At 43.8% G+C, this 12,796-nt stretch overlaps 1 protein-coding gene across 2 annotated transcripts in view; it reads left to right on the top strand.

Moving 5' to 3' along the window:
- RYR3 (ryanodine receptor 3) overlaps positions 1-12,796 on the top strand; it is a 407,410-nt gene that overhangs the window by 374,134 nt on the left and 20,480 nt on the right. For both annotated transcript variants that reach the window (XM_030930996.1, XM_030930995.1), the window contains 7 exons: positions 1,523-1,627; positions 3,478-3,559; positions 4,202-5,529; positions 7,397-7,455; positions 8,466-8,637; positions 10,086-10,172; positions 11,469-11,669. In XM_030930996.1, coding sequence (XP_030786856.1) covers positions 1,523-1,627; positions 3,478-3,559; positions 4,202-5,529; positions 7,397-7,455; positions 8,466-8,637; positions 10,086-10,172; positions 11,469-11,669 — 2,034 coding nt within the window. The remainder of the gene's footprint in view (positions 1-1,522; positions 1,628-3,477; positions 3,560-4,201; positions 5,530-7,396; positions 7,456-8,465; positions 8,638-10,085; positions 10,173-11,468; positions 11,670-12,796) is intronic.

Genomic DNA, 12,796 nt, shown 5'->3' with positions numbered 1-12,796 from the left:
TGTCAACTTGAAAGGGAGGATTTTGAGGGGAGATGTATCCTTGTCACTCAAGCATTATAAGGACATAAAGAGATAAACCTAAAAACAAGTTACTGAAGTTTCACAAAATGCAGTGTACCTAAGGAGATCATTGAATATATTTGATAAGCATCTGATTTGATCTCTGCAAAATCCATCCTCATCTTCAGAAGTTCCCGTGGAGCACGAACCCAAAAGTAAAGGAGAAGCTCATTTTTGGTGAATGTGTTTCTTTCAGCAACCAGCTTTGTTCCAGAAATAATCTAAAGGTTTCTAGGGATCAGACACTGAATGTACATAAACAGTGATTTTTAACAAACTCGTGGTTTGGGAATGCAGGCAGTATTTCTCCTGCTCACCTTTTCAACCTTGGGAATCCTGCCAAGACGTTTCTAGAAATTAGGGTAATATATGTGTTCCTTTTAGAACTTTCTTACTAATTCGGAGATTGGTTAAAGGGTAGAGAAAATAGACTGTAAAGAAAAGATAAGAAATGTTGGCTCAATAATGATCTTCAAAAATAGTGAGATTATTGACCACGCACTGTGGCTCATGCCTGTAATCCCAGCACTTTGGGAGGCTAAGGCAGGTGGATCACTTGAGACCAGGAGTTTGAGACCAACCTGACCAACATGACAAAACCCTGTCTCTATTAAAAATACAAAACAATCAGCCAGGCATGGTGGCACATGCCTGTAATCTCAGCTACTTGGGAGGCTGAGTCACAAGAATCATTTGAACCCAGTGGGCAGAGGCTGCAGTGAGCTGAGATCATGCCACTGCACTCCAGCCTGGGTGACAGAGAGAGACTGTCTTAAACACACACACATACACACACACACGCACACACACACAGAGTGAGATTATTAACATGGAAAATGCAAACTAAGTTATTCCTCTACATTTGACTTTCAGAAAAGTTTGTTAGAGATGCTATTATATCTGAAGTTTAGGTTAATAAGAAAATCCTAGAAGTGGTTGAATGCTTAGATTATTAGACAGATTTTTTTTTTTTTTTTTTTTTTTTTTTTACTTAATTGGATAGCTGTGTGGTTATCAGCATGTGTAACTTTGCCTGGAAACAATAGGCAGATGAGGGCCTGGTTTTCACACTGCTTCACAGCACTCTTGAGTTCCTCCAAAGGCCTCTGAGGCCAAGGTGAGGGTGGGGAGCGTGCCCTTCAGCCCTGTGTCAACCACAGCATTTCCCTGTTTTAAATATTGTTCTCCAGTGTAAGCTTTCATTTTAAGAACTCATTCTGAGGCTAAAAGAAAGTCTCTGAAAATCGCTGGACTGTGAAATCCCTAGTGGTTTTTCCTAGATATGGTATCCTATAATCAGGAAAAGAAAAAGGTAATATCTTGGGAAAATACCGAGCTGTGAAATACTTGACTTTTGGAAAGTCTGTCTGCTCATATGAGTAGGTATCAGATGCCCTTGCTAGGCAGGTTTCGGTGCAACTTGTGATGCTGAAGTGACGTAAGAATGTCCTCTTCTCCACAGGGCCCTTGCATTGGTAATCAGCAGAGCCTGGCTCACAGCAGGCTGTGGGATGCCGTGGTTGGCTTCCTCCATGTCTTTGCTAATATGCAGATGAAACTGTCTCAGGTACTGTGGCCCATTCCCTGCATGTGTCATTGTTGTGAAATGCTAAGTCGGTCCTCACTCCTTGGTGTTCCCATTGTGATGTGGCTGCTTGATCAAAGGCTGGACAAGTCATGCATATTAGGTCTCAGTTTTTTAAACTGAAGGCCAAAATGGGAGACAGAAACGGATGCCTCCGGGGGGGGTCCCAGACAGGCTTTTGCATGAATGCAGCTTCCTTCTTTGTGTCTCACCAACCTACCCTTTTTATTATTGTCTCAACATTTGCTTTCTATGGTGCTAATCCTTTCTGCTTCCTTGTCACTGTTTTGTCAACTTATAAACACTCCCTACCAGCCCCATCCGTCCATCTGTCCCATGTTGCATGTCTCTGTAATCCACATCCCTCTTCTCTCTCACCCCTGCTTCCTTCCTCCCTCCCTCCCTGTCTCTGCCTCTCCTTCTCACTCCCCATCTCTCTGGCAAGATGAATCAGAACCGCTCAGAGCATTTATTATGAACAAATAAATGTAGCATATGTAGCAGTTTATTGCCTCTCTCCATGGCAACACCTGAGGGAGGCCTTCAGGAGGTATTTGAGGCCGATTAGAGTAACATTTGCAGCTTTAACTTAAATCATGTGTATCTGAAATTTTCAAGGCTGTCACATCTGCCTCCTCTCTTCTGGAATGTGCGATTTAACCTTTCATTTTTCCCCTTTTGACTCTGGCCTTATGGGAGGAGAGAGTTCCTGGGAGGGCTGCCAGTTTGACAGTAAGCTGTCCATTCCTACGTCAGCTGGGCAGTGTGGTGCAGAGTCTCGAGACGAGAGCCCTGGCCCTGCCACCTCCTCACCAGTGACTTTTGGAAAGCCACTTTCCCTTTCTGGTTTTGGTTTCATCATCTCTAAAATATTCAAAGTTAGAATAAGTGATCTCTGAGGTTTCTTCCCAGCTCTGATATCCTACACTTCTGTGATATTTTGTACATAGCTGTGGTACACACCATAGGTGATGAAGATTCCTTTGAAAGTTGAAGGGCTAGGCAAAGAGTTATGGTTGGGTGTTTGGTTTTTGGGTTTTTTTTTTTTCCTTTTTTCTTTTCTTTTTCTTTCTTTTTGTTTTTGTTTGTTTTTTTTTTTGTTGTTGTTGTTGTTGTTGTTGTTTTTTGAGTGGGGGTCTGTAAAAGGTATGTGACTCAGAATACATTTTTAATTGAATCTCCAGATTGCCCACCTCAGATCTTCCAAGAATTGTTTTCTACTGTGACGTAGGGTATAAAAGTATGGAGTTAGCTTAGTAATGCTCTTCCTGCATTGCTGAAATTAAAACCAAACAGACTAGTATCAAAACCATCCAGAGGAATAGCCTCCATTTTATTCCATTAAAGGGACAAGTGGCACCCAGATCACCACCACCTAGAATTAGGAGACTCTAAATTAATCCGGAAAGAAAGGAGAACCCACTTGGTGATTATAACCTTGACACCTTTGCCAGATGTCCAGTGTTCCCATAAAGCTCACTGGTAGTTCTCCAGTGTAGAAAATGACAGCATAAGCTACCAGAGATACCTGAAGGCTCTTTGGTGCATTGGGTTGTTCAGTTGTTTTGGACAACACTTGGTATATCTGCCACACTGTACTAATAAAAGGAAAAACGTAAAGGAGCTTTGTTGGATGAGTCCTGCTACAGTGAGTCTCCCGGTGCTGCAAACAGTGGACGATAAGGCATCCTCATTGAGAATGAGAAGGAAGCTTTTTCCTGACACTGATGCAGCCTGCACCTAACCTTTCCAGAGCAGGCTCTTCTTGCTCACTGCCCTGTACTTTATCGAGGGATCAGATAGCTCAGGGGTATCTCCTGTTTCTGTTCTAGGATTCCAGTCAGATCGAGCTGCTGAAGGAACTCTTGGATCTCCTTCAGGACATGGTGGTGATGCTTCTGTCCCTCCTGGAAGGTTGGGCTGTTTGGTATAACTAGGCCTTCACACAACTGTAATTGGTCTGAGCACTAACCTTACTGATCCTGCAGATTATCCTTCTGGCAGGTCACTGATGCCATATGACATTGGTCAGAAAGCCAAATTTTCAGAAACAAAAAATAAAATGAGGGGCACCTGGCCTGATGGACGAAGCCTGAAATCAATTGATTTTCTATCAGTAGGAAAGCCAGAATGAACTGGGGAAAACTCCAAGCTTTGCTCTTCCCTATCCTCTCCCTCTCCCCATTGCTTTTCAACACATCTGGCTGCCAGTGTGTATGCCAGCCATCTAGTTGGGCACCCTCCTAGGTCTAAGGGGATCAGAGGGACACCATGTATCCCTATGTGTCCCCGATAATCTGATAATGAAACCACTTCCCAGGCCCCAAGCCATGTTAAAGGCAGTGGTGTGGCCACCTCCTTCTTCCCTTTGTCTCTTTCCCCCTTGGCTCCTAGTGGTGTAGTCTTTATGGCTTGCTGCTCCCTCCTACATCATCACGGTCAGAGAAGAGCTGACTAATTTGGCACAAAAGTCTTCTAAAACTAGCTACCTGACAATTTACATGATGGCTTGGGTTTATTTATATATTTGTATGTCTTTTTGAACCTGCCTCACAGGGAATGTGGTAAATGGCACCATTGGCAAGCAGATGGTTGACACACTGGTAGAATCATCTACCAATGTAGAAATGATCTTGAAATTCTTTGACATGTTCTTGAAACTTAAAGACTTAACCAGCTCAGACACCTTCAAAGAATACGACCCAGATGGTAAAGGAATTATCTCCAAAAGAGAATTCCAGAAGGCCATGGAAGGGCAAAAACAGTACACGCAGTCAGAGATTGACTTTCTCCTTTCGTGTGCAGACGCTGATGAGAATGACATGTTTAATTACATTGATTTTGTAGACCGGTTCCATGAGCCGGCCAAGGACATAGGGTTTAATGTGGCTGTGTTATTGACAAATCTTTCTGAACACATGCCAAACGATTCCCGCCTGAAGTGTCTGTTGGGCCCAGCAGAAAGTGTGCTAAATTACTTCGAACCCTACCTAGGACGCATCGAGATCATGGGTGGGGCCAAGAAAATTGAGCGTGTTTATTTTGAAATCAGTGAGTCCAGTCGCACTCAGTGGGAGAAGCCCCAGGTGAAGGAATCTAAGCGACAGTTCATTTTTGATGTTGTCAACGAAGGTGGGGAGCAGGAAAAGATGGAGCTGTTTGTGAACTTCTGTGAGGACACCATCTTTGAAATGCAGTTAGCATCTCAGATCTCTGAATCCGATTCAGCAGACAGGCCAGAAGAGGAGGAAGAAGATGAAGATTCTTCTTACGTGTTAGAAATTGCGGGTGAAGAGGAGGAAGACGGGTCTTTCGAGCCGGCCTCTGCATTTGCAATGGCCTGTGCCTCTGTGAAGAGGAATGTTGCCGACTTTCTGAAGAGAGCAACCCTGAAGAACCTCAGGAAGCAGTACAGGAACGTGAAAAAGATGACTGCGAAGGAGCTGGTGAAGGTGCTCTGCTCCTTTTTCTGGATGCTGTTCCTGGGGCTATTCCAGATGCTCTTCACCATCCTGGGAGGAATCTTTCAGGTCCTCTGGAGCACAGTGTTTGGAGGGGGCCTGGTAGAAGGGGCAAAGAACATCAGAGTGACCAAGATCCTGGGTGACATGCCTGACCCAACCCAATTTGGTATCCATGATGACACTATGGAGGCTGAGAGGGCAGAGGTGATGGAGCCAGGTATCACCACTGAACTAGTACACTTCATAAAGGGGGAGAAGGGAGATACAGATATCATGTCAGACCTCTTTGGACTCCACCCAAAGAAAGAGGGCAGCTTAAAGCATGGGCCTGAAGTGGGTTTGGGTGACCTCTCTGAAATTATTGGCAAGGATGAACCCCCTACGTTAGAGAGCACTGTACAGAAGAAGAGGAAAGCTCAGGTACGTGCCATCTGTTTCTTTCATCTTCCTTTATCCCCAGCATAAGACTTGTCACCATATCTGGTAATCAGTACTGACACCATTTCCCCAGGAGCCAACACTCTATTAGACAGTGGTTGTGGTGTGATTATGCTGATCTTATAATTCCACCTCTGACATGTCTGCAGAAATCAAGACTTAGATGGTTATCTCAGTGTCTAATCATTGGTTGGTCTTCTAGTTTACATTGTAGAATTCAAACGTGATGGCCTGTAACACTTTGCCTCAGACTTTTATTAGAAGGTTAGTTCTCATGCTGTGCAGATGCATTCAGTGAACTGAAAGCATAGAAAATGAAGAATAACATAAAAGAAGACCTTCCTTTTGAGACCATGCTTTCTCAGTGTCATACAAGGTCAAATGATCTCTAATGATTTGGCCTCTCAATGAGTTTGATCATGCTTGGGACATTTTTATCCTTGTGATACACTCACTATTCAGTTAGTACGTCATGTCAGTCAACAATATTAAGTGAACAAGATAGCAGGAATTCAGAGCCCCTTGACCATGGAAGGTTCTGGATGTTCCCCTCTATTGTAGTATCCAATTCAGTGTCACTCTAGCATCAGAGAGAGTAGAAAAGTGTGAAAAGATCCAAGCCCAAAAACATTCATTCACTCATTCTTTCCATTCTTATTTATTGAAAAGTTAATGTGCATTTGTCACTGTTTTAGGCTCTGGGAATATGGTGGTCAATAAGAAACACACTGTCCCTACAGTTTAGTGGCGAATAAAGGCATTGGACAAGTCAAGACAAGTATAAAGAATGCTAAGAAGGAGAAATGTCAGGTACTATAGTTCTCTGTAGGAGAGAATGCTGGTTTGAAGATTCAGAGAAGAAAACATCAGAATCAGCATTCCTACAATATTATTCTGTTTTGCTCCCTGATGTAGCCCCATAAACCTAGAACACAGTTTGATATATAACAGGGTCCCATTCCAGGACTGCTATGTGCCAGCCTGTGTTCTAGGATAGGAGAATACATAGGTTTAAAGCAGAAACAACAATTTTGCTTTCATGAATCTTAACTTCTAGTGGGAGAAGACAACAAATAAGATAATTATTATTTGTGCTGCGTGTTAGAACACGTGAACATGCAATGAGTTACACAGCTAATATAGGCCCATCAGAAACAGGTAGAGGAGGTGACGGAAAAGGTGTCATCTGAGTCAAGTCCTGACAGGCAGCAGGCACATGAAAAGCTGGGGCAGGCATACTCCAGGCAGAGGATATGGTTAAGTATCCTCTGGAAGTACGCCTGGAAGGATCAGGAATGTTCCAGGAAGTCTGTGTGTTTGGGTGTGGGACATGAGTCAAATGGTACAAGAAGGGGATGAAGAGAAACACCAGGATCATGCAAGACTTACAGGCTGTGTTGAGGAGCTTGAATTTTACTCCAACTGCAGTGGTCCTCAGCCAGAGGGATTGGGATACTGGCAAGAGGATTAAAGACAAGGCAAGAAGAAGCCTGTCAGATGGAGGCAGGCTGATCAAACTTGGTTTGATCTGTGTCCCATCTCTCTGACCCCTGGATCAGTAGAACCACTGTCATGAGGCTCTCACAATGTCCTAACACAAGTTTCCTCTTTGAATTGAGTAAGTAAGAGAAGGGAGGTTGAGTTTTCAAGTTTCAAATCTTTGTCTTGGCATCTCTTCAGAGTCACTTGATATATATAGCAGGACACTTATGTTCGGTGATCCTGAGAGAAGCAGAAAAATGAAAAGCCGTTGAAATTTGTGACCAAGAAGTAAATGGCCAAGAAAATGTCTCATCATCATGACCTCGCTTCTTAGAGGAAAGCTTGACTGATTGTTGTTTTTGTCTAGGCAGCAGAGATGAAAGCAGCAAATGAAGCAGAAGGAAAAGTAGAATCCGAGAAGGCAGAGTAAGTTCTTGGTAGCATCAACTACTCTAACTGCTATGGTAGATAGTTCTTAGGCCGGGCAGAGTGGCTTACACCTGTAATCCCAGCACTTTGAGAGGTTGAGGCTGGAGGATCACTTGAACCCAGGACTTCGAGACTAGCTTAGGCATAATAATGAGACCCCATCTCTACAAAAAATACAAAAATTGCTGGGCATGGTGGTGTGCACCTGTAGTCACAGCTACTTGGGAGGCTGAGCTGGGAGGATTGCTTAAGCCCAAGAGGTTGAGGCTGCAGTGAACCAAGATCACATTACTGCACTCCAAGCTGGGTAACACAGCAAGATCCTGTCTCAAAAACCAAAAAAAAAAAAAAAAAGGAAAAAAGAAAATAAAGATAGTTATTGATAGCATCTGATATTCTGTTGCTATAGTGAATAGAAAACTTGACTTCTATCAATGCAAGCAATTATTCTGCAAGCCCTGGGTATATTTCCTTTTACCCTAGCTATATAATAAATACATTATATTCATCTTGCTAAGTTTATAATCCCACTAGCAGATCAGAGTTTCACTCTCTGGCCAGATGACTTTACAACTTCATATATTGACGACAATGATATCTAATATTTATTAAATACCTATTATTTGTCAGGCCTGTGCTCAGGTCTTTTATACAATATCTTATTAAATCTTGCCAGAAGCTTAGAAGAGTAGGTACTATTGCTTAGAAAATAAAGGGTAACTTCAGAAGGGGAAAAAAAATTGTTAAGTCTAATTTCAGAAGAAGAGTACAAACTTGTATATAGCTGATGTACACCAAGATCATGGTTCATCCAAGTGGTCGCTACTCATTAAATATAAATTTAATGTCCAGCCACTGTGGGTTGATAAAGACCTGAAGTTTCCACCCTCAGGGAATGATTCTACCTCCTGCCCCTCTCAACCCAGATTTCTCTTTAATCTCGTCTCCCGTTTTGGGCCAGACCGCCCTCCCTTCTGCCCTGCTGAGTGGGTTTCCCGTTTCTGCAGCATGGAAGATGGAGAGAAGGAAGACAAAGACAAAGAAGAGGAGCAAGCCGAGTACCTGTGGACAGAAGTAACAAAAAAGAAGAAGCGGCGGTGTGGTCAGAAGGTTGAGAAGCCGGAAGCTTTCACAGCCAATTTCTTTAAAGGGCTGGACATCTATCAGACCAAGTTACTGGTAAGTGTTCCAGCCTTGGCCCCGTCCACGGTACAGGCACTGGCCCAGGCAGATGGCAGAGAGGTGCCCCTGATTTGTTTCACTGTTTGGTCAGTGACGCTTCCTTCCCTTTCTCATTCCTACACTTTCTTCTTCCCATGTCTCTACCTGTTCCTTTTCTGTTGGAGGAAAAGAAACGAGGGAGAGCCTGGAAAGAAACACAGTCCTCCAACAGCTCTGCTATCAGCAGGGTGTCCTCTCTCACCTGTTTTCTTACCAGTCCTTAGAAAGTCTCACCTCTTTCTCCCTAGTCCTTTATGTCTATTATGTGGGGACTTAGCTGATCCTGGTCCAAAAGTTCAGAAGTGGTTTGATCATGTGGGAATCAGAAGGAATGTTCCTGTTACGTTAGCTTCCCACACTAGTCCTCCAAACCTTGACTGTTCTATGGGCAATCAAACCTTAGATCAGCTTGTAATATTCTTTCTCTGATACACTGTCCTCTGAGGTACAGTGGCTGAAGGCCAGGACCACACCTTCCCTAGCACCATTGGTGAGGGCTCCCCCCAGAGAGATTGGGAACTTTACCCAGGCAGCTTCCACTCCAGTCTGTGGATGCCGATTTTTCTGGGGAAGATGGCAGCGAGAATGGGAATGTGGCTTCCAATAAGGGAGAAGACGAGGCTCCTGGAACTGTAACTCGGAAAGGAATGAGGACACATTGCTGCCTGAGGCCACAGAATGGCTACATCCAGGTTGGGAGTTGCCAGGGTCTTCTGCGAGCCTAGATTACTTATAATTTCCTAACAGACTGCTTGCTGCGAATACGCATACACACAGCACTACAAGGCAAGGCTTGAGTCCTCTGCTGGTGGCGTGTTTAGGCCTTTGGCTCCCTGAGCAATAAGCCACAGCAGGATTCCTTATAGCAATTCTAAGCAACTTTTTTTTAAATCAACATTTTGGTTCCATGTTCATGACATGACACAGTCATGCCATGGCTGTGTTAAGAATGCCAAGGTTGGCCGGGTGCGGTGGCTCATGCTTGTAATCCCAGCACTTTGAGAGGCCAAGATGGCGGATCACGAGGTCAGGAGATCGAGACCATCCTGGCTAACACGGTGAAATCCCGTCTCTAGTAAAAATAAAAAAAATTAGTCAAGTGTGTTGGTGGGCGCCTGTAGTCCCAGCTACTCGGGAGGCTGAGGTGGGAGAATGGCGTGAACCCAGGAGGCAGAGCTTGCAGTGAGCCGAGATTGCACCATTGCACTCCAGCCTGGGGGACAGAGGGAGACTCCATCTCAAAAAAAAAAAAAAAAGAATGCCAGGGTTGCCCTAGAAGAGTGGTCATCCAAGAGAAGGACGAGTCATGTGTGAACTTCTAACCAGAATTGACCTTCTGTGTAAAAGTAGGAAGTTCTCTTTTCCTTCCAAAGCTCTTCTACTTCTGCCTGTCCTTTTCTTTGCAGCATTACCTGGCCAGGAATTTCTACAACCTGAGGTTCCTCGCTCTGTTTGTAGCCTTCGCTATCAACTTCATCCTGCTTTTTTATAAGGTGATACTTCATTCAGGGGTTATTTGCTAAATATGCTGCATACTAAGTATACTATGTGTAGAAAAAGAATCATGACAGAACTTGTGTTCTTAATTGTAGCAAACATTCTAATAGGTAGCAAATTTCTAAGACATTGGCTTCTAAAAGGAATACAGTTTCTAGCAGTGGAGAGACTACTGACAAGGGAGCCAGTTAGGGGGCTATTTCAATGGTTCCTGCTTATTTTAGTTGTTACTTAAATTTAGTCTTCAAATACTTGCTGAGCATCTACCATGAGCTAGACCCGGTATTAGGAACCACAAGGTATTTCAAAATGAATAATAAACACAATTCATTCTTTCTTCAAGGAATAAGGTAACCAAGAGGCATTATAGCTAGCCTATTTGTTAGAAGCATTATCAAGGAAAAATTCACAGGATTTAGAAAGAGAGGGGACTGCTCAAGTTAAATGAAGGTTTTGAACATTGGCAAGTGGGTCTCGCATGCTGTAGGCATGTAATAATTGTTAGTGCAATGAATTAATGAAGCGTCCTGAATTCTCAACATAGTCTTTAACTGGCTTTTCTATCTCTTGCCTATCTCCCTTTCTACTTAAAACCACCAATCTAATTTGTATGAAACATTGTTTTATCCACCTCAACTTTCCACTCCTCAAACTAATGACCTTCTGTTGCCCATAAAAGAAAAATGGAAGTCTGTAGCCAAGAGAGGCAAAGCTTGGTTTTCAACACGTTGAGGTTGAGGTGACTTCAGACAGACAGCCAAGGAGTGAAAGCCAGCAAACAGTTGGAGCTACAGGACAAAGCCTCAAAGATGTAGATTTGAGAGTCATATGTGTAAGAATAGCAGCTGAAGCCATGAATGTAAATGGCATCTCAGAAAGAATGGAAAATACTGAGTCTCTGGCTGGGTGGCAGTGGTGGGTGGGGGAGCGGGCACACACATGCGTCATGCTTGTGTGCGTGTGTCTCAGCCTCCTCTCAGGCCACAGCATGATCAGAGTATTTCCTTCTGTGGCATAAGGATTATAAGCATATGTAGTAAAAGTTTCCTAATTTTAATTTTTTTGCTTTCTTTTCAAGAGATAGGTTTTTGCCTCCTTTTTAAAAGTTTGTTTGCAATTGTTAGAAATACTGGGTGATTCCTAGTCATAAGTTACCTAAAAACCTCATTCATTCAGCAAGTAATGTTGAGTCACTACTATTTGTACAGCATATGCTAACAATATAAAATATTTGAGGAGCGCCCAATGGCTGAGGTTCTTTTGATGATTAATAAGTGTGTGTTTTGGGCCAGGTCACTGAAGAACCTTTAGAAGAAGAGACAGAGGATGTTGCAAACCTATGGAATTCATTTAATGACGAGGAAGAGGAAGAAGCGATGGTGTTCTTTGTCCTTCAGGAGAGCACTGGGTATATGGCACCAACGCTGCGGGCCCTGGCCGTCATCCACACCATCATCTCTCTAGTCTGTGTGGTGGGCTACTACTGCCTGAAGGTGAGCTGTTGGCCACTCTGGATCTAATCTGACTCCTTGAGGAAGAAGTGTCCGTTTTGAGCCCAGCCAGCCCTTTGCTCTAAGACTTTGCTATTTGTAAAGATCTTTGTAAGTTCCCTGGAGCAGCAGCAGCACATCACCTGGGAGCTGCCTAGACCTGCAGAGTCTCAGGCCTCATCCCAGGTTTTTTTTTTTTTTTTTTTTTTGAGATGGAGTTTCGCTCTTGTCTCCCAGGCTGGAGTGCAGTGACACAATCTCGGCTCACTGCAACCTCCGCCTCCCGGGTTCAAGCAATTCTCCTGTCTCAGCCTCCCAAGTAGCTGGGATTACAGGTGCCTGCCACCACACCCAGCTAATTTTTGTATTTTTTAGTAGAGACAGGGTTTCACCATGTTGGCCAGGATGGTCCTGAACTCCTGACCTCAGGTAATCCACCTGCCTCGGCCTCCCAAAGTGCTAGGATTATAATATAATTCTAGGATATAGGATTATAGCCACTGCGCTCAGCCCCCAAGTCTTTTAACTCAGAATCTACCACTTAGCATGATCACTGGGCAATTTGTACGCACTTTCAAGTTCAAGAAGCCTTGCGCTAGGAGTCCCATTTCAGGTACCTCTTGTTGAATTTCATGGAACTAGAGTCATCAGGCTAAGTCACATGAGAGCTAGTTATGAGAGTCTTCTGATCTTTGAATTGATGTCGAAATTTTTATAAAAACACCTTTTCATTAGGCGGTAACCAAGATCTCAGAAGAAAGCTTACTGATACGTTGGTTTTCAGTTATCTGTTCCTGTATAACAAACCACTCTAAAACTTAGCGGTCTAAAATGACAACTATTTCTCTCTCTGATTCTGCGAGATGACTGGCACATTTGGGCAGTTCCTCTGTTGTATGTAAAGGGGCTACATTTGCAGCCATTTGCAAGCTCAGCTGGGCTGGAATGGCCAAGATGGCACATTCCCATGCCTGGCAGCTCCACTGGCGGACAACTGGAAGGATGGGCTCAGCTGGGGTAGCTGGGCCTCTCTCTCGCTCCCTCTTTCTCTCCCTGTAGATTCAGAGCATCTCCTTCTCCATGTGGCCTTTCCACATGCTCTGTCCAGTAGGGTAGCTAGACTTCTTGCA

This window comes from Rhinopithecus roxellana, chromosome 5 (assembly GCF_007565055.1).
Source record: "Rhinopithecus roxellana isolate Shanxi Qingling chromosome 5, ASM756505v1, whole genome shotgun sequence".
Classification (NCBI taxonomy): Eukaryota; Metazoa; Chordata; class Mammalia; order Primates; family Cercopithecidae; genus Rhinopithecus; species Rhinopithecus roxellana.
This window is presented reverse-complemented; position numbering and strand designations above follow the sequence as displayed.